Raw genomic sequence first — 22542 nt, 5'->3', positions numbered from 1 at the left:
CTTACAGCTGGATAGATTAGTGGTAAGTATGCCAGGGGCAAAATACTTTGACTGACCGAACTTTTCAGAGGAATGTTATCTCATTCCTATATTATATTGGTTAATAATGCCAACAAAACCTTACAGCTGCATTTTTGCACTCATAAAACTTCCATCTAGTCATTTTAAATAGCTTTTATACATTGCATTTCTCGAATGCAATAGCTGAACAAGTACACGTCTGTTTTGATGTGCAATCAAACGTATGATGTACGCATGCTCGAGGGAGTGACTTGGAGAAATGCAAACCTTTGATTTGATTTTTTTGGTGATATATTCTTTGTGTAATGTTGTAAAATTCTCTAATGTGCGCCGATGGCTGCACTGTTAATTTAGGGCAACTTCTACGATCACAATTCTGAGGGAATAATTGTTTTTGCAGTTGCAAATATTCGAATGTTCGAGAACAAAGTTCCGAGCGGGCTATAAAGTTAAGTATATCTTAGTTTTACCAGACCACTGAGCTGATTAACAGCTCTCCTAGGGCTGGCCCGAAGGATTAGACTTATTTTACGTGGCTAAGAACCAATTGGTTACTTAGCAACGGGACCTACAGCTTATTGTAAAAGATCAGGAGATGCTACATGCGCCCACTTCTTTCCCAGAACACATACAACGCACAAATACTATAAGAGCTTCAGAGGAAGCCGGTTGTGATCTGTGGCTAAGTCCGGTCACTTCAGTATATCAGTTAATATCTTTGTCATCATTTGTTGTATAGAGACATGGAACATGTCTAAAACCCTGTGTGATCGTAGAGAGTTGTCCTGTGCCTATTGTGAAGTCAGTGCTTATGATTTAAGCAGTTTTTGTGAGTTTTAACATGACCCACTCACATCCAGAAATTTTCATAAGTTTTTCTGTGAATTTAACATTTCATGCTGTGATTAATTACTGCGAGTGACGTGCAGTAGATTGCATCAAGTTGTGTGAGACGCAAGTCTGAATAACTCTGTCAATTTCCTATATTTTTTCAGTGCACACGTTTCTTGGGACCACGAGGTCCATCTTTTGTTAGCATAGCTGTCGCCAGGTTGAAGCAGTTTGATTCCATTGTTGTTATTTCCATATTAACGTAAATGTGCGCAGCTAGGGCAATTTCAGACTCTATTTTTTGTAATAAAATAGTATAATTCTAACCTGTTTGTGTGCCATCCTACCACCTGTGATTCTGGTTTGTACTCGTGCCATAAGGACTGCACGTCTTAGCCCATAACTTCGGGCCTCGAACTCTTAAATATACAGTCCACTCAATCAATACCGAGAGAAATTCTCGACATAGTGGTCCTTCAGCAGACTGGATGTGTAGATTACGAGCCAGAAAACATGTAAGTTATGCCATTTACAGTTACTCTAATAGGTCACTCACATCTACCTCCTGTACTCCTGGTAATGGAAGGAGTAGTTGTAGAAGTGTATAGAAAATCAGGTGGTTTCATGACGCAATTCAAACAAAGTTTCTGGATGCATCAATACAATTTTATCGTGTTGTACATAGGAAGCAACGATCTAGTGGTACATGAGCCTAAGCCAGTCTGGGACAGACTAAAAGAATTGGAAGAAAGAATCAGGGCTTTAATGTGAACGCTGGCAATCTGCAATTGCGGATTGCATGATTATCCATCTAGCGACCGTCACAATATCAGTTATGATATGTACAATGCACGTGTGAGGAACTTGAATGCCCGAATTCTCTGCTACTGTGGTAGGTGATAAAACTATGGTGCGCATCACCTATCCGTGAATGCCAACGTGTACTGTTACGGTAAGGCTACTGACGGTGTGCACTTTAATGAGGAGGTGTGAGGCATCTTTCTTAACAGTCTGATGAGGTTAATGAGAAGTAAACGACGTAGGCTTCAAAGTAATGTAGAGTAAATCTCAACAAATTCTCTGTAACGTAAGAAATTGCCATGCCGAGTGCATAACATTAGTGTAAATTTAGATATTGTTTAATAATTCAGTAACATAAGTAGTCAAAATGGCGATAGCGATGGAAATGCCAAACTTTTTAATTTCTCTCCTTAGTCACTACCATAAAGAGGCAGCCCACAAACTGCAACAGTCTCGTGCGGCAGGACCTGTTAAGATCTAATCAAAAGAGTTGAGCGATCTCATGATGAGCTTGAAGAGGTTCTTAAATCTGGAGTAAAGTTAGGTGTTACCAAGGAAGATATATGTAATGCACTCAGCGATGTTGTAGATGCAAAAAGCGCCCTTCAGGCCAGGGTATCACAGCTTGCTCAGATATATCAACCTTCTCAAGGCAAACTTAAGAAGATTCAATTACCAGTTTTCAAGGGAGAATTAAGTGAGCACAAAACCTTCAGACAAGTGTTTAATGTATTTGTGCACAACTGATCGGAACTGAACCTGATCACAAAGTTCACATGCCTACTTAGAGTGTTGGGAGAGGAGCCACTCAGATGGATTAAGTCACTGAGTGTAACAGAGAACTATGAAGTAGCAATCCAACTGCTAGACAAATTGTATGGCAATGTGCAACAGACGCTGGCGCTGTTGTTTAACCGATTAGGGGAACTGCTGACCCCCACATTTGAGTATGCTAGTTTAAGAAAGTTCTGTATTGAATTTCATGTAGTGCTAGAGCAGATTGATAGAATAGTTCAATCACTGGAGGAGAAGGGCTACTTCTTAACCTTGTGAACAAAAAACTTGTTACCAAGGGAGTATACCCTCAAATAGTCAATTTTCTGCAGAAGGCAGGTTATACTCTAACAGAATTGTATGATGCTCTAGATTTTCATATCCCCGCTTTCAGCGACGATGCTATCATGACGCACTCCTCATTGTCAAACTCTTCAAAGTTCAAGACCGAACAACCAGCAGCTGCTGCTCGCGTAAAATCTTGTCCTTTTTGTAACAAAGGACACCCCGCAAATGAATGTTGCAAATTTGCTAGAGTAAATGACCGAAAGAGGGTCTTAATCCAGAACAACCAGCATTTCAATTGCCTTGGAGAGTGTCACAATAGCCAGAATTATAAAACTTGTGGCGGGTCATCATTCCCTCATTTGTTTAAGTAATCTGAAATCTGGTCATAATGTTAACATAACTTCCTCTAGTAACTCTGTTACTAAAACTAACCTTGTGTCTAAGGCCGCACTCATAAGCAGAGCCCAAAGAAAAGGTCAAACCTAAGTAATTTTTGTGATCAATCAGACAAAAACCAACTGTCAATGCTAATAGAATGAATTCTAATAGTTGCGTAGAATTACCACTTATATTGTTGCCAACTGCGTCGGCTATAATCCATAGCAATAACAACCAAGAGCGAGTAACTCAAGTATTTTTTGATACCTGAAGCCAAAGGAGCTTCATAAGCAGTTGTTTGGCCACTGGATTAAACCTTCCAGTCCTGAAGAAAGTTTCCTTAAACATAGTGCCCTGAGTGACTGATGTCATAGAAAGAGAATTTAATTTGGTTGCATGTAGGCTTAAGATAGGCCAACAAATCCTAAGGCTAACGTTGCTAGTACATCACAAAGTGAACAGGCCCATTCACAACTCTGGGCTAATGAATGTTAGGGAACATTTAGAGTGAGAGGGTTACGTGTTGACTGACCAAGGGTTAAATAGTGATATGTTAGAAAATGTAGAGATCCTGATAGGAGCAGGCTATTTCAACCATTTTGTGGATGGTCTGGAAAAATGTGATGGCATTAGTTATTTGTAACACTGAATGGGGTATCCCCCTATGGGAGACTCCCAGGATGGGCTAGACAGGGCGTTGACACATCCACTGTGAGAACGCTGCCCGTGTCAAGTGCAAGAGAACGAACATGACAAAGATGAGTGGTGGAGGTTAGATACATTGGGCACTCAGCCAAATGAGCAAATCACTATCTTGCACCAGGATGCAATGCGCCGTGTTGTAAGCAGTGTAAAGCAAACCCCTCGAGGTTATATGGGCAGTCTGCCGTTCCATGATTGTGAGAGGCCGACTACCAACTTTAAGCTTGCTATTGCTCAACTGAAATTGCTAAGAGAACAATTCGCTTGAGATCCTGCGTACCATCAGCAGTATTCAGATGTGATTCAGACTTATGTAAATAATGGGTTTATTACCAAAGTAACGAGTCCCGTAACAGAAGGCTATTACATGGCACACTTTGGGGTAACTAAAGAAAGTACAACCACACCACTACAAGTAGCGTTTAATGCTTCTTCAAAGCAGAAAGGTGAGAAGTCACTTAAAGAGTGCTTATATCCTCGTCCAAATTTGGGAGAAGTATTGTATGATTTATTAAGATTTAGAACTAAGCCTTATGTAGTTACAGGAGGCATATCCAAAGCATTTCACTGTGTTTTGCTAGACCCTAAAGATGCTAAATATTCCCGTTTTCTTTGGCTAGAAAGTTCAAACAGCATTGCTGAATTCAAGTTTAATGTAGTAATATCTGAAGTAACCTTGAGCCCCTACCTCTTACAGCAAATCTTACATACTCATCTGGGGAGAGAGGGTAGAGATGATCTTTTGAAGAATTTCTATGTAGATGACTTTGTTAAAACATTGATACTGAAGATAATATGAGCGAAGACTCAGTCAAAATTAAAGCAGTTTTGGAATACGCTCATATACTACTCAGGGGATGGGCTAGCAACGGTAAACAATTCAATAAAGAAACGCATGTAGAAGAGCCAGTAGAGATTTCAATTCTGGGAATGATTTGGAATTGCTAATCCAACACTTTGTCACTCAAACCATTTAAGGGGAAGGCAGTGATTAACTGTAATTGGGTACCCATCAAAAGAAAGACCCTATCCTTAGTTGTCTCCAATTTCGATCCATTAGATCTTATTGCACCTATCTTTGTGAAAAGTAAAACATTCTTACAAGTTCTATGGGAGGAAAAGATAGGTTGGAACGATGTACTAACCACGAAAAGAGCAGATGAAGCGAGAGAGATACCCCCACATTTCCTAGAAATAGATAAGAGAAACATTTAGAAGGGGAATAATTTTTAATGATTCTTAACTGCCCGTATTCTGCGATGACCCCATAAAAGCACATGGAGCTGTAGCTTAATGTTAATGGGGTAACATTTCTATTTACCACTAAATTGAGAATTGCCCCTCATAAAAACCATACGCTAACAATCCATCAATTAGAGCTGATTGCTTTACTTGTTTGGGTCAGACTAGCAAAATACATTAATCAAATTTTTAAGTTTAGTAGAATAATTGTTTGGGGAGACAGTAAAGTTGCCATAGCATGGGTGGGAAGTAAAATTGAGAATAAAATGCTTTACCCTACAGGAGTGTGGATTTCAGCTGCAGTATGTCTCAACCATGGAAAACCCCACTGACGTGTTATCCCATGGGGCAGACGTCAGACATCTTTATGGGCAAGAGGCTCTACCATGCTACACATCCCAGGACCCCTGACAGCAACTGATGACCCACAAGACGATATATCTTCATCGACAATAATGTCTAACATAAGAGAATTTCAAGAAGAATACAGCTAGAGCCTCCTGCTCCGTTACTTCACTTTTGGGAGAGTATCTCAAACTATAGCTCCTTTTGCAATATGAAGAATTAGAGATAACCCATTGATCATGTTAGCCTATACTGAGCAATGCCATCATTGGCCCACTTTGTGTAGATATTTAGAAAAAGGTGGTGAAGCTTCTCATGACATTGTTAACTTTGCCAGACAACTGAACTTAATCCTAATTAATAACGTAATATATTCAAGGTATAGATTAACATACGCAGGTACCACCAAGGGTGACTTAATTTTGTTGCCTCCTAAGGGAAAAATTGTTATATTTTTTCTTGAACACATTCATAACACCAACCTTCAATGTGGAGTCAATACACTTGTCTCGATTTTCAGGCAAGAGTGTTGGACACCCGCAGTGAGAGTGTTCGCAAAGAAGGTAGTTAGTAGATATGAGCTCCTCAACCCCTGCTACCGAGCCCTAGTGTGACTCTGACAATACCATTTCAACAAGTGGAACTCGACCACACAGGTCCAATCAATGTTCAGGAGGGTCATGCCTACATCCTCCTAATTACCTGTCTCAGCACTCATGCAGTGTACCTGGATCTGGTAACTAACCTGTCTCAGCACTCGTGCAGTGTACCTGGATCTGGTAACTAACCTGAGTGCTGACACATTCATCCTGTGTTTAAGTAGATTTGCTGCCAGTTATGGTGCACTGGCAGAGATCTACAGCGATAATCATGCCACGTCTAAGTCGACAAATACTTTGTTGGCTAAACTTTGTGAAGAAGAAGCAACCCAGACTTTTTGAACGAGCAAGGAATTCGTTGGAACTTCCAAACACCACATTTGCCCTGGAAAGGTGGAATGTTTGAAAGACTTATCAGGGTGATGAAATGTGCCCTAGTAGTCTCACTCAACAGAACCCTGTTCACGGAGGAACAAGCAAGGACGCTCGTTAAAGAAGCAGTGTCTAATCAACAACCGTCCTCTTATGTGTTGCAGTGATGGCCACGAGGATGAAGTCCTCATCCTTCACATCTTCTATGAGGTAGAACCATTCATTTGCTGCCAGCCGCAGCACCAAACAAAAGTATGTTAGATACCTTCACGACCAAAAAGACTTGCACAGAATACTTTAAATTGGTAGACGCTCTATGTGCCTTTAGGTTACGTTGGAGTACCGAGTATCTGCAGACTCTACGCCCATGTTACAATTTTGGCTCTGGAATGCCAACCCCTCTACGTTGAAGTGACATCATTCTAGCAAAAAAGACTGATTGACATTGCAAATCTTGGCCTTTGGGTAAAATTGTAGAAATGCACCCCAAAGGAGATGATATCGTACGTTTGGCAAGTCTTGTGTGAGGGCGATGAATGTCCCATCCCAATAGAACAAATCATTATGTTAGAAGTGAACAACTGACACTCAGATTGTAGCAGTGATGTTGTGTCATATGAAGTGAATGACGAGAATGCACTCGAAAGTGCTGAATGTATAACTAACAACAGTGATAGTGAAACTGTAGTCGACAACCACAAACTAGTTAATGAGTTAGAGACATTGGGTGATGACTGCACCGAAAGACAGAATCCAGTGGATTTTAATATAGTTGGGGCTACCCCCAACAGGAAAACCATTCTCGCTCAACGTGAGAAAATGAGAAATCTGATACGAGAGGGTAAACTCTAGTATTTGTGTTGTCTATGAATAATGTTCCTAAGAGGAACATGCTATGGAGTTGAGAGAAAGTCAAGGGAACCTAGTGATAGATTGGGTAAATTCATTTGTGTGCTACTGAGTAAAGAGGAGCACCAAAATATAGTTGTGCATGTTTAATTTTTTTTTATTGATTTCTGCAATGTGTTGAGATGTGAGAAACAAAATAGTGTCATATGCATTTACTTGTGTCACAAGCCAGATACAATTTTGTGAGGCCTTCAAATTTGCATCTGGGCCGTAAGTCAAAGCGGAACATTAACCACTTCAGCCTTCATTACTTAGTTTTTCTGCCTTCCCGCCAGATTCGTCTGGTGAGAAATCTGATACGAGAGGGTAAAGTCTAGTATTCGTGTTGTCTATGAACAATGTGCCTAAGAGGAACATGCTATGGAGTTGTGAGAAAGTCAAGGGAACCTAGTGATAGATTAGGTAAATACATTTGTGTGCTACCGAGTAAAGAGGGCCACCAAAATATAGTAGTGTATGTTTAAATTTTTTATTGATTTCTGCAATGCTGTGTTGAGCTGTGAGACATGAAATAGTGTCATATGCATTTACTTGTGTTGCAAGCCAGATACAATTTTGTGAGGACTCCAAATCTGCATCTGGGCCATAAGTCAAAGAGGAACATTAACCACTTCCGCCCTCATTACTTAGTTTTTCTGCCTTGTCGTCAGATTCGTCTGGTTGGGAGAATGTCGACAAAAATTTACAGCTGGACTTTTGCTGTCATAAAACTTCCATCTGATCGTTTTAAATAGCCTTTGTACATTGCGTTTCTTGAACACAATAGCTGAACTAGTACACGTCTGTTTTGATGTGGAATCGAACGTATGATGTACAGTGCGTATACTCAAGGGAGTGACATGACAAAATGCAAAGCTTTGATTTGATTTTTTTGGTGATATATTCTTTGTGTAATGTTGTAAAATTCTCTAGCGTGCGCCGATGGCTGCACTGTTAATTTAGGGCAACTTCTACGATCACAATTCTGAGAGGGAATAATTGTTTTTGCAAATATTCGAATGTTCGAGAACAAAGCTCCAAGCGGGCTATGAAAGATCAGGAGATGCCACATGCGCCCACTTCTTTCCCAGAACACATATAATGCACATATACAGTAAGAGCTTCAGAGGAAGCCGGTTGTGATCAGTGGCTAAGTCCGGCCACTTCAGTATATTAGTTAATACCTTTGTCATCATTTGTTGTATAGAGACATGGATCATGTCTAAAACCCTGTGTGATCATACAGAGTTGTTCTGTGCCTATTGCGAAGTCAGTGCTTTTGATTTAAGCAAATTTTTTGAGTTTTAACATGACCCATTCACATCCACAAAATTTCATACGTTTTTTCTTTGAATTTAATGTTTCATGCTGTGATTAGCTATTGTGAGTAACTTAGATTGCGTTAAGTTGTGTGAGGCGCAACTCTGAGTAACTTTGTCAATTTCCTATATTTTTTCAGTGCGCATGTTTCTTGGGACCATGAGGTCCATCTTTTGTTAGCATAGCTGTCACCTGGTTGAATTACCTTCATTCCATTGTTGTTATGTTCATATTAACGTATATGTGCGCAGCTACGGCAATTGCAGATTCTATATTTTGTAATAAAATAGTAAAATTCTAACCTGTTTGTGTGCCATCCTACCACCTGTGATTCTAGTTTGTACTTGTGCTGTAAGGACTGCACATCTTAGCCATAACATCGGGCCTCAAACTCTTGAATATACAATTCACTCAATCAATATACAGAAAAATTCTCGACAAATAACTTCCAAATTAATAGTACCTTTCATTTTTTCACTGCTCTTGATCTAAATGACAGCCACACTTAGCCAAAGAAATCGTATATCAAAAAGGAAACATATAAGCACACCACTGACAGGATTAACTGGATTGTCACAAAGCCTAAAGATAAACAGATCAGTTGTCAAAATCATTTTGAAATACCGCTGGCTTAAATGTACGATAATTTACCTTAAACTGCTTTTATGAATCAAGAATAGTAATAGATAAGCATATTTTTTGTATGCAAACAATGCTGGATCTCATTGGATGCTTTGAATTTGAAATATCATTACATACATGTAAAACCTAGGCTATGTACTGTATATGTAGTACCAGGTTCATTCCACCTGTGTAAATCTCAAGTTTAATCTCGACCACGAAGAACTGACTTGGGTTGTAAAATCCATTGTCCGTCTGTTGACTTAAGCAGTGAATTATTTTATGGTACTTAGTCAGCTGTAATGGGACAGTCATGGAGGAAAAAGGTATGGGACCAGAAACCACATCTCAAAATGCTTCGAGAGAATGGGAAAGCTAACTAATTTTGCAGTTCCCCTCCTTTCTGAGATTGAGTGAATAATTGTATAGAATAGTACATATATATTGTTACATTCCGAGTCCGGCTGGAAGAGTTAAATTGACTTTTGACTGTAATTTCTCTTAAGGGCCAACACCTAGATCTCTGAACATAAGCAATAATTGTAATTAATAGTATGACTTACCTTGAAATTACATCTATTCAAAGAAAATGCAAAGGTCACTTTTCAAACTAGTCAGTTAGATTAAATTACTTTATTTGCAGATTTGCAACTAGAAATTAATATGGACAGGGTGGCAGTTCAGCAATCAAAGCACATGCAATGTGCAATAAAAAGTGTAACTACAGTTGGCAAAAAAGGCTAACCTGAATCTTATAAACTGCCTAAGACTAACTGATAAAATTATTTTACATTAGCAAAATGATAATGCTCAAAGGCCTAACACGTGGCCCTTGTAGGCTGTCGCTTGCAGAAGATGGAATTGAGTCTTCTAAGGCAATTGTTGCACAGGGACATGGGCAAAATGTGAAGAGCCAGATAACAGGATTCTTATTGCATCTGTGCATGGAGCTCGCTTGCAAAAGATGGATTCAGGCCGCAGAAGTCCTGACACGTGGCCAGTGGGAGGAGAACAGAACAGCACCAGCTTAGCGCTGTTAAGAGTAAAGTGACCTTGTGCTGTGGAGGTTTGGAATGGAGTGAGAAGGAGACAGGTCACAATCGAACCATTTGAGTCTAGCAGTGGGCACAGGATAAGAAGCAAATAACAGCCAGCACAAAGGTCAAAAGGAAATAGGTCTTATAGTTAAGGCTAACTAAGGGTCAGCCTAGCGGCCGAATTACTATCCTCACTGGTCCTTGTGCCCTAATGGTTTTCTGTCCCCCAATATCATATGATAGTGGGGTACGATGACTACATTCTGTCCCCCCTAGTGGGGATCTTCTTCAGCCGCCATGAAATTTTACTTCCTAGCTAACGGACTGGAGAGCTGCATTTTCTAAATATGTGAAAGCTCCCCCCTTTAAGAAGGCATTCACTCCCTTTCGGGGCATGAAGGCCTTGGCTAAGTAAGTTATTCGTCTCGATTAGTCATTAGCTTTCCTAAATGAGTCTTACTTTTGCAATGCAGTTAACTAAAATGACTTACCTAACTGCAAGGAGGGGATACTAGTTTTACTAACTTACTACAGCAGAGCCTAACACTATACAAAGGTATCTACAGACTTCTACTGGCTGTCTCTGAGGACCGGGCAACTTTATTCCTAGGCAAAGGGTACATGGAAAATTGTGTCTTGTTGACATGGTCTACTATCCTACTGCCCTGGCACTAAATTAAATGACACAGACCTAACTAAATGCAATTATTTACAGATTACACAATCCTTTACGGAATATCGCACGCAATATTTTGGACATGAGCAACCTGAAGGGTTAATTATCTTAAGCGGCCAGGTGTGTACCAGCTTGAGTACTGGATAGTTTTATCATGTGTTTATTACCAAGGTTAGCAATACAAAATTGCCTAGGGTGTTAGGTGTTAGTCTACTTGGGCAGAGATCACACCTGCTACCTCTTCTGGGTAGGTACCAGGAACATTCTGAGATGTAAACGGCACGGTGCCCATGGGAAATGAGTGCCAAGGAGAGGTTGTAGCTCTTATGGGTTAATTGGATCTTTTCGAGCCCTTCTTCTTCTTCGGGTTCCACCAAGGTCTGGCTATGCCATTCCTAGGAGGTGACGATGGGATCAACTCTGGGGAAAGGCCAGAGGTGCCATCAGGAGCAGAATCAGAGGTAGCCCTAGGAGCTATGGGGAGGCTCCCTACTTGCGCTGCTGGGACAATGGTCGTAAGGGTATGCACAGTTTCTGCATCCCAGCCGGACTGTTCCTGGTCAACCAGAGAAGGTGTAGTGTTAAGGTCTGCCAGAGGTTCATTCTTGACAGATGAAGGTGATTGTGAAAAAGAATCGTCGGGGGCTGGAGGCTCACAATTGGTGATGGTCAATTCCGTGAATTTGGGTGGATCTCCTGTAGGAGGGTCAGTGACATGACTGGGATCTGGCACTAGCACTAACTCGGGGCCAGGCAAAGAGGTTAAGGTTAGTGGAGGCTCAACATCCGAGATAGACGGAGCTTGGCATGGCTCAGGGCTCTCAAGTGGCACTGGCAGTGGTTTGGAGTCAGGCGTGCCTGACGAGGGTTCTGACGACTTTCCTTCGCAGTGAAGGGCAAAACCTTTGGTGGCCATCCTTTTGTGAGAAGCGAGGACTGGGCCTGGAGTTGCACGGTGAGTACCCCTTCCGTCGACCACTTTGGTGAGCGGAAGGTAGGGCTGACGGATGCACGCCTGTCATGGTGGAGGTGTCCCGGTCAGGTGATTTTGGAGATAAGGCCTCCTAGTGGAGGTAGCTAGGCAACATACTGGCATTGGGGAAGGACATCCCCAGAGGAGGTCTTTTCCCAACAGGAACTCTACTCTGTGCCTGATTTTGCTCACTACGCCAATGCAGTGGGGTTGCGTGCTCCAAGGGGTTGTCACTTGAAGCTGGACTATGGAAATAGTCTTAGTCTGCTCTTCTATCCAAGTCATCATCCACCTGGTCTTTTTGTCTACAGTGGCACTGGCTGGCGCTTAGGCCTGGTCAATCAGGCAAATATCTGAGCCAGTGTCTACCATAACTTGCAGGTTCACTGTTAGGCTAGAGCCATCCAGGGGTGCCACTGAGACAGACTGAGTCCACACCCGCTTGGGGTGAGACATATCTGGTGGCATGGCAGTGGAGGTTGTGGCACTGATCAGGTTTACTTGCTTGGTAGAGGGGATATGTTTTGGGGAACAAGAATATCCGGCAGTATAGTGCCCTACAGTTCCACAGTCTCTGCAGGGACCCCTTGGATGGGCTGATTTCCCTAAGGTGACTGTCGGTGGGGAAGATAGAGTGGTTGTGGATGGAGAGGAGTCCTTGGAGTCCTTTTCAGGGTGCTGCTGGTTAACTCCTTTCTTAAAGTGGCAGCCAGATTCGGGGTGACCAACTCTCCTGCAAAAGTTGCACATTGAAGGTTTGCCATGGTGTCTGTCCTTCAGGCGACAGGTCCTAGAACTTTGTGCACGCCATGATGTCGAGCCAGCATTGTCCTGATTGGGTTTTATGATAGGCCCATTCAGCCCAGGCCCAACAACTTCCTTGGCGAGACCTCTAAAATGCTATCTCCATCTCTGGGGTGATTTCATACGCTTTGATGATCACTTGGCAAATATCTACCATGTTTCCTCTCGTACCCTTGTCTAGTGAGTAGAGGGCAGTTTTGGCTTTGCCGTCCATGTTCTCCATCCATTTAGGAATAAGAACATTAGTGCTAGATACTGGAGCATTAGGCACAGCAGGTGTGGGGTTGGAACTTGAAGGCTTGTTGGGCAGCAAGAGCTTCGGCACTTTCCTTTCGAGCCTTCTCCAGCTCGAGCTCCTTTTCCTTCAGAGCTAGGTCTCTTGCTGCCTTAGCTTCTTCATGTTTCCTCTGATCTTCTATTTCCGCTCCCTCCTGCTGGAGTATGTCATCCAGCTGTTCTTTCACACACTGGGTGAGTTCCTGTCCCATGTAACCTGCGTCCTTGCCCATATTCATGAGGGCTTGGCACTGTTCTAATTACATGGTTCAAGTCTTTTAGGACACCTAGGGGAAGGTAACTTGGTGGCACTTTGTTGGAGTGGCACCTTCTCAATTAGGTGGCACTGTGACTGAGTGTGCCATGCAGACGTCACACTGATGGAGCGATCCTGAAGGAGCAATGATCCTTATGGGTGGATACACTGACGTTGGCACTCTGTATCTCAGGTACAGGTGCAGTGGCTTATGATGTGAGGACTATGTCTTGGTGGCACTAGGGTGCCGGTGTGTTCTGGGGAACAACACTAGGAGGTAGTACAACCAAATTGCAGTGAAGGAAATAGCACTCTGCCCGAGGCAGAGCGTGAGTAATGAGTGAAAGGGAAAGTGAATGGTAAGAGCTTCAGTAACCTAGTTGTTGGCAGTGCCTCAGGTTAGTGGCACTGTGGAGGGGGAAACCCTTTGGCTTGCACTCGTGGGCAGCTAGTTCTAAGAACTAGTGGCTGCTCCCTGGCATGAGGAAAGGAAGTCTGCTTCCTGACATGAGGAAAGGAAGGTTTTGGGGTCGCACTTAATGTGCGATTTGGTGCTTACGATATACACAAGTCTTGGATAATGAAAACCCACTTATGCATGACAGTTAATGACTGTTCTTTCTTCCAAACGCACGAGAGCTCACTCCGCTGGCGGAAGCACTTAATATGAAAACAGATATTGGAGACAGTTACAATGAACACGGGTGCGTATACAAGTTATCGCACTAAGTGTGAATGAGTAAAAAGGAAGAATTGATTTGGGATCTATAAAGATCCAAGTTTTGGGTATAAATGGAAAAAGATTATCATCCTTGGCTTTATGAATTAATGAGTTTATTCTCCAATACTCGTTTGTTATTATTACTATACCTTTATTAACTTTCTTTGGTGATTATGTAAGAATATTAGAGTCTCTCTCTCTCTCTCTCTCTCTCTCTCTCTCTCTCTCTCTCTCTCTCTCTCTGAGAGCATATGTATGGGAATATACTCGTTGCTTTATTTAATTTACACTAATTCATTCTTTCAATAATTTACTTTGAAAAAATTATGCTAAGTTACTTTTTAAAATTCACTTTTGGAATTTACGTAATTTAATACCTAGCTCCCGTCATGACAAGTTATATGGTGGAAAGGGTTTTCAATGTACTATCAAAATTTTCCGTTAGGTTTTATGTTACGGTGCGAAAAGAAAGGGAATTTCGCTCGGCGAGCAAACGATGAGAAGTGGAACAAGGTGCCGGGAGGGAAACAGCTGGTGGCTACTGGTGACGTCACGCAGCTTATACACAATACTCGATCGGTAATTTACAATTTAGGAAAATGAATGGTGCCGATATGCAGGCTCGAATTATTTAACTTAAAACATCAACAATGCTTTTACTTTACTTAAAACATTAACATAAAATCTGAACTGGATCTGGCGGGTCTTGGAATTGAGAGAGTTAGACAATGGAACGCGCATGCAACAAATGCTATGCTAAGATTTGTCACCCATGGTATTTCTACAAACACAAATTTTCGACTACACTTCACTGACAAAGTAATAGTACACTTCCTCTGCCGTAACTTTTTTTGAACAACACACTTAACTGTTCACGGCTAACACATGCAATAAATCCCTGGCAAAGCGCTTCCAAATTCCTAAATACCAGTTTGCTGGTGTCGCAACACCACTGCTACTGTGCTTCTCACAAAGGGAAATTTCTTGGGCAGTTTATTCTGCGCTACTGACTTGAGAACTTTTTGGTGCTCTCACCTTCATTCTATGATCACTAAAAAATCAGCTAGAAATCACTTCTTTTAAAACACTCTTTCCCTATCTGTTCCTAATGTATCCTTAATATTATAACAATTATTATAATAATAACCCTTACCTTGTTATCTTTAGCTTCGGTTCTGCAGCCCTTTCTCTTTTGCCTTGCAAATAATGGAATCGAATTACTTTATTGAATTATGTTATTCCTCAGTTCGTCTCCCTTCCTAGTGAGATCGACACTGTTATAATCTGGGTCCGGTTGGAAGAGTTAAATTGACTTTTGAATGTAATTTGCCTTAGGGGCCAACGCCTAGATCTCTGAACATAAGCAATAAATGTAATTAATAGTATAACTTACCTTGAAACTACATCTATTCAAAGAAAATGGGAAGGTCACCTTTCAAACCAGTCAGTTAGATTAAATTACTTTGTTTACAGATTTGCAATTAGAAATTAATGTGGACAGGCTTGCAGTTCAGCAATAAAGGCACAAGCAATGTGCAATAAAAAGTGTAACTACAGTTAGCAAAAAAATGTTAACTCAAATATTATAAACTGCTTAAGACTGGCTGATAAAATTATTTTACATTAGCACAATGATAATGCTCAGAGGCCTACCATGTGGCCCTTATAGACTGTCGCTTGCTGAAGATGGAATTGAGTCTTCTAAGGCAATTGTTTCACAAGGGCAGGGGCAGAATGTGAAGAGTCAGATAACAGGATTCGAATTGCATCTGTGCATGGAGCTCACTTGCAAAAGATGGATTCAGGCTGCAGAAGTCCTGACACATGGCCAGTGGGAGGAGGACAGAACAGCACCAGCTTAGTACTGTTAAGAGTAAAGCGACCTTGTGCTGTGGAGTTTTGGAATGGAGTGAGATGGAGACATGTCACAGCTGCCCGATTTGAGTATAGCAGTGGGCACGGGACAGCGGTAGATTTGAAAGAAGCAAATAACAGCCAGCACAAAGGTCAAAGGGAAATAGGTCTTATAGTTAAGCCTCACTAAGGGTCAGCCTAGCGGCCCAATTACTATCCTGACTGGTCCTTGTGCCCTAATATCGTATGATAGTAGGGTAGGACGACTTCATTCTGTCTCCCCTATATATATCTTCTTCATACCATGAAATTTGACTTCCTATATATAATATACTGGAAAGCTGAATTTTCTAAATATATATATATATATATATATATATATATATATATATATATATATATATATATATATATATATATATATATATATATATATATACATATACATACATATGTGTGTATATAATATATATATACATATACATATATATATATATAATTTTTTTTTTTTTATGCTTTTACTGAACAATCTGGTTTTGAGATAGTTTCCATGAGACAGGTAGCAACATTTATAGATAAATTAGCCTTGTGATTCTGACCTTGTGGGTCCAGTGAAACATAAACAAGAGAAAAGGGGGAATTTCATATGAGCGTAAGGCTCTTACTTCTGAAAGGAAATATTACGTAAACACGTGGGTAAACTAAAAGGCGCATATTTACATAAAAGACATTAGTATGGGAAAGAGAAATGCAATTAAATTACTGATCCTGAAGGGGATTCCTACCAGATGAATGAAACTGGGGATTCCAGGCACAGTCCGAGAAGATTCCATGATATAGGGTCCCTCTGAAATGAGAGATACACAGATTATACGCCAGTAATGGGAATAGACAAAAGGATAATGAATTCGAAGCTGCACTGAGGGTGCCAATGGGACCTCGACGAGTTAATAATGGATTAGCACTGAGAGCAGACACTCGAATAGCACAGGCGGAATTGAACAAAAGATTCTGTGATTACTGGCACTCAAATTAAGTAAATTCTAAGCATGACTGAAAGGACGTCATTACTGAGCACTTTGCTGTAAGACAGAAGTGGTTCCAGCGAAGAACGCGGCCCGTGGTTGACTCCCAATTCACAAGGGCGAAGGCGTTGATCTTCCACGTGGTAGGATGTAGGGGCGCCGACAGCGTGGGCAACATGTGGGTGACTTCACGAAGCGCTAGGTAATGGAGTGGGGTGGCCCTCGTGTTAGGATCAGGCCAGCAGCGAAGGTAACACGTGATTGGTGGTCGAAGTGCACGAAGGTAAAAGTATACTTTGAGGGGCCATGTGGTTAGATGGAGAAGGGATGAGCTAAGGGCGTTGTTCTGCTAGGGGCATGTTGGTGAGTGTGTTCGTTGTGTCTCTATGTCATGTCGTCCCGCGAGTCTCTGAGAGCTGGCCCTTGTCTGTCTGTCCTTTTATGCCATCTGCTAGGGGCAGGGGGCAAGTTCTTCAATAGGGAGTTGAGTCATTTTCAGCTGTGCCTGTGGCTGTGGGGTGTGCCTGTGGCTGTGGGGTTTGCCTGGAAAGAGTCAGCCAGACAGATTCACTTTTGCCTCGAATATGGAATTGGTTACTTAACAGGAGTGGCCTACAATCGATTTAATCCCTTGCCTTCTGACCGTGATCCTCAAGTGTCCAGCTCGGGCTGATAGATAGGTAGGCACACATGTCGGTAGACAGATAAGTCTACCGATAGATCGGCAGACAGGAAACGAAAAGGGAGCAATTTACTAGCGAATTCTTGCTATTTTATAATAATAATTTATATATAATTTATATATATATATATATATATATATATATATATATATATATATATATATATATATATATTTTTTTATCCGTTGGATGTTATACAGAGAAGGCACTTTTTCACTACAAAATGTTTCCGGACTGAGTGCCAAAATTCGAAAAATGACGTTGAGATGTCTGAATCCGAAGTTGATGGCTGGTTCAGATAAAGCCGGCGTTATGTCGGTGCGGCCCTTGCACAAAAGTGGCCAATAAGTTTGGCAAGCTATTTAAGGAATTTAGATACCCGGTGTTTACCTTTGAACTGTACCCAACCAAAGAAGGTGATGTAAAACGGTAAGTTAACTTAATATTGGGTATTTTTCATATTGGTATTTTTTAAATTAGAAAAGTTATTGTCTTTAAGACCAACATTTATCTCACTGAGCTATCGACATAGATAATAACTAAATATGAACTTTAAATTTTAGTATGAATGAAAATGAGAGAAATATATTTTCAGCATATATATCATTACCTTCTGAAACCTCTACCACTAAGAATAAAAATAAGATAAAAACAGTTTGAAAAAGGGTAATGGTATTATGTGCAATAAAATTCCGATTTTGATTTCGGCCACTCTGTGTAAAGTATAGAGAAACAAAATAAAGGAGACAAACATACTAAAGTTCTCAAACATATACTACATGTCAAACAATTGTGTTTTAGGAAAATACATTTAAATGTGTTATTTTGTGATACGATGGCATGATGGTGCTGTCTGAAATTTTACTTGTAATTGTAAGGAAGGAAACACGCAAATAAGGGATATCACAGGATGAAAGTTCACCGAATGACGCCGAGGAAAGTATGTGTTAAACCTATAAAATTACAGAAATGGTGATTCCACTGGTCCTGGAGAGAGATGTTATTGGAGAGACGGATTAGGACGGAGAGAGAGACAGAGAGAGAGAGAGAGAGAGAGAGAGAGAGAGAGAGAGAGATCCTAGGGGTGATAATAGGTTTTGTGGTGCTTTCATTGACAAATTGCTGCCTTATCTCTAAGCAAAGATCTATTCAACCGTAATTCATACCGAGCTCCAAATACTGAGGGAGCGAACTTTTGTGCCAAGATATTTTTAGTTAGTTGTGTAATACCAACTGAAGAGGGAAGTACATCTGTTACAGTTATCTTTGCAATAACAATATAAATAAGACATGGAATTAGGAGATATATGAAATCATGCATGTGGATGAGTAACAACGTAAATATAATGGTAATGCGAATTTCACTGTATATTAAGAAAGGATTACAATATATAATGAAATACTATCATTATAACCATAGTAAATAAAATCCTTACGGAAATGGTACGTTTTTGTCAAGCAATGCTGGAGATTCCGCAGTAAGAGTCCAACACCACGTTGCCTTGATCGGATTAGTGACAGAATGAAAGAACTCTGAAAGGATTCTTCCATAGGATATCTTTTGCAACAGCTTGGACATCGTATTTCCTAAGTCTTTGGGAACCTAAAGATTATTTAGTGAATGAAAATGACACAAGTAAAAAGGTTAAACTTGTTACGGATTTAAAGATAAATAAGGCAATGTGTCCAGTGAAATACTAGATTGTAGAGCCCAACAATTTTCAGTGTGCAGAAAATAATTCTGAGAGTGATGTATATATTTTAATTTCTTAACCTATGTACGCGGGGATTTTTCATATTCATAAATATTAAGCCACAACTCGTTTGATATCGGATTCACTATACCATGAGAATAACTTACATCCAAAAGAAATTATAACTGATGAGTGCATCTGCCGTGGCTAGGATTCGAGCGTGGACCTTTGGTTAAGAAATATCGATCAACAGTCGGCTCTGACTATTCGGTATATATATGTACACACACACACACACACATATATATATATATATATATATATATATATATATATATATATATATATATATATATATACAGTATATCTATGTAAATATATATATATATATATATATATATATATATATATATATATATATATATATATATATATAATATAATATATATATATATATATATATATATATATATATATATATATATATATATATATATATATATATATATATATATATACACACACACACATGCATTGTAAAATCAACTACTTCACTGAAAATGTTTTCAGGAAGCAGTCAACTGTAACCATTATCATTTCAATTGAATCGGATGAAAATAATTATTTGAAAAAAAAGCAAGAATAGGAAGATATTGTCCTACATAAATAACACTATTTTGAAAGACTTGAATGTTGAAGGTTATTTTCCTTACTCAATAGGGTATGGAAACTTCTATAAATTAAATAATAAAAGAAATCAAACAGGACATCGCCATCATTTACACTAAAATAGAATCGCTCAACTATTGCAGCCTCATCTTTCTTATTTGCACAGAACAGCCACTTTACATGCGTTCTCCCTATCAGCCCTGACATTTCCAGATGATAGGTGCATGAATAGAGCTTTATTCCTATCTCCCCTCGTTACTGCATTCCTACGATCGATTAACCCCTGATCAGTAGATCTATGTTTCATTTTCATAAAATTTGTTTAAATCCTAATCAAACATACGATATAAGCAATTATCGTTATTAATTATCTTTATCACAACGGTTTCCGAGACATCGGAAAAAATACTATAAATACTGTTAATCAGATAGAAGGACAAATATTAAGAAATTCGTCTTTATGACGATGAATAATGTTTATCAGTAGACTAGACATTTCTGGATTTATTCTCACTAGCCTTCCCGTATCCCCCTAAAATTAGAAAAAACATGATTCTACTTGAAATTAATTTTTTATTGAGTGTGGAACAAAGTAAAAAAATAAATCGTGATTCTGTTCTTACTTTCTCTCGCTTCGTTCAGCGTTTTGCTAATAATAATTCAATTGATTCTAACTCCCGTAAACGTTCATAAAGAGTAGAAGGCGTCAGTCCTTGTATTATATAAGAAAAACCTGTTGTACTACAGCTTCCTATATTCCGCCTTCGTCCGAAATCTAGATAAGATACACACGTTAAGCCAAACGGGTGTTTCTTCTCCAATTAATATAAAATCCCGCAAACCGTGAGAATCCATTCTTTAATTTTGCGCCCTGGGCAAGAAAGCGCGCATTCAGTGAGGACCATAATGCTGATAATGTTCTTAAAACTTGGTGCCTAAGTGTAATCCGGAACCTCCATTTACGAGGTCTAAAACACGGGTCCACCCAAACTTTATCTTTATATTAATCTCTACAATAATCCCTTAATGTTTCTCCTCGGAACTGGATTTATTGGCGGTAATCCTATCCCAGCAGATATGAGGCCATAGTTTTGTCCAACGAGGCATCTCTAAACTCAGTGTTATGAGTAACAGCAATCCTCTCTTTCCTTCCTACCGAAAAAAGGAAAAGGGAGAAAACACGAGCTACAGTTTAAGAAGGCTACTTGGGGGAAAGATACAACCTCTCTCCAAAAATGGTTCCATGAAATACAACTAGACGTTTGTAGCAAACTTTCCTGAGTGAAATGGAAACATTTTTCTTTGAGTTTCACGTCTCCACCAAAGTTTTGTAACGGAGATTCAATTGGCAATGAAAATGTGACAGCTATCAAACAAACTCTTTTTGACACTTACATAAATGCATACAAACACACTTTGTTTACCAACGCCATTACTTCCCCCCATAAAGGTGATGCATATCCTTGACACATTTGCATAATCAAATCTACACGAAGGGAATTGCCATCGAAGTTTTAATACGTAAATTGCCCAGGTAGTTTTATATGACTGTTGATGAGGATTTTAACACTTTGTCTTAATAGAATTTTTCTCAAAAGAACTGTTAGCTTTCAATTAAAAATGGGCAAACCTTCCTCTGGCATAACGTCACCAAACCTTCCTTTGAGACAATTATTTCTTAAACTTATTGGTAACTTCTCCAAAAATGTTTTTCTTAGATAATCAAAGCTTTATTTTCATGAATTAAAGCTCCTTTTTTTTTAAGCCTTAATGTGCACATAAGTGAACAGTCTGTTGGAAGGTTGTGTGTTATACATTACTAGTTAATTTGATCGTCGGCCGTTCATTTTATACTTCATAACAATATACACAAGGACGCTCACGCACATGCACGAGAACACACATATACTACACACATATATATATATATGTATAATGTATATATATAATATATAATGTATACATATATATATATATATAATTATATATATATATATATATATATATATATATATATATATATATATATATATATATATGTATGTATATATTTATCTGGGGTATATATAAGACATCATGGTATAATAAGAAGACGTAAACTACAGAGTAAGTGAAGCAAGACAGGTAGCAGGGGTTAAGCAAAAGTCTGGGAAGAGACTAATCTTGACTTGTCTAAGGAATTCAAGGTGGGAATGTATGAAGGGATTATTCAGCTAACTCTCCTCTGTGGAAGTGTAATGTGGGTGTTTAAATATGAACACAAGAAAGAAAGTCGAAGCTGTTGAGATGAAATGTGAATGTACGTGGAAGTGGCACAAAGGTTAGCATCGGTGAATAGATGGATCAGAGTATTTTGAGATAGTTTAGTTGTGTGAAAGAACTGACGGCTATAGAATGGAGGAAAACAGTGTATAATTCATGAGTGCTAAGGCAAGGGGCAGAGGAAGATAGAGATAGGGTTGGATAAATGGAATGAAAGAGATACTTCTGTGTGAGTGCATGAAGTCGCTTATGTTGCACAGTGTTCATTCACGATCGCAGTAAAGTACAAATGTGACTCTAACTGCTGTGTTGATTTTCTTACTTATCCGTTATCAGAATAGCTTCCAACATCCTATCGTCGCGTTTTATTGGCATGTATTATTAATTTGGTGAATATAGATTAATTAATTTCTCGCCAATGGCATAACTA

At 39.6% G+C, this 22542-nt stretch overlaps 2 protein-coding genes across 3 annotated transcripts in view; both read right to left on the bottom strand.

Annotated features, from left to right (window-relative positions):
• Window positions 1-22542, bottom strand: part of LOC136835035 (T-complex protein 1 subunit gamma-like) — a 772440-nt gene that overhangs the window by 360053 nt on the left and 389845 nt on the right. The gene's annotated exons all lie outside the window — the stretch shown is intronic.
• Window positions 11227-12886, bottom strand: LOC136837797 (uncharacterized). Its single transcript, XM_067102709.1, has 3 exons — window positions 12798-12886; window positions 12238-12601; window positions 11227-11910 (listed from the first exon to the last, which is right to left on the bottom strand). The coding sequence occupies exons 1-3, from the start codon at window positions 12884-12886 to the stop codon at window positions 11227-11229; spliced, it is 1137 nt and encodes a 378-aa protein (XP_066958810.1).

Source organism: Macrobrachium rosenbergii, chromosome 4 (genome assembly GCF_040412425.1).
Source record: "Macrobrachium rosenbergii isolate ZJJX-2024 chromosome 4, ASM4041242v1, whole genome shotgun sequence".
NCBI classification, from domain to species: Eukaryota; Metazoa; Arthropoda; class Malacostraca; order Decapoda; family Palaemonidae; genus Macrobrachium; species Macrobrachium rosenbergii.
Note: the sequence above shows the minus strand (reverse complement) of the source record. Positions and strands in the feature narration are given on the sequence as shown.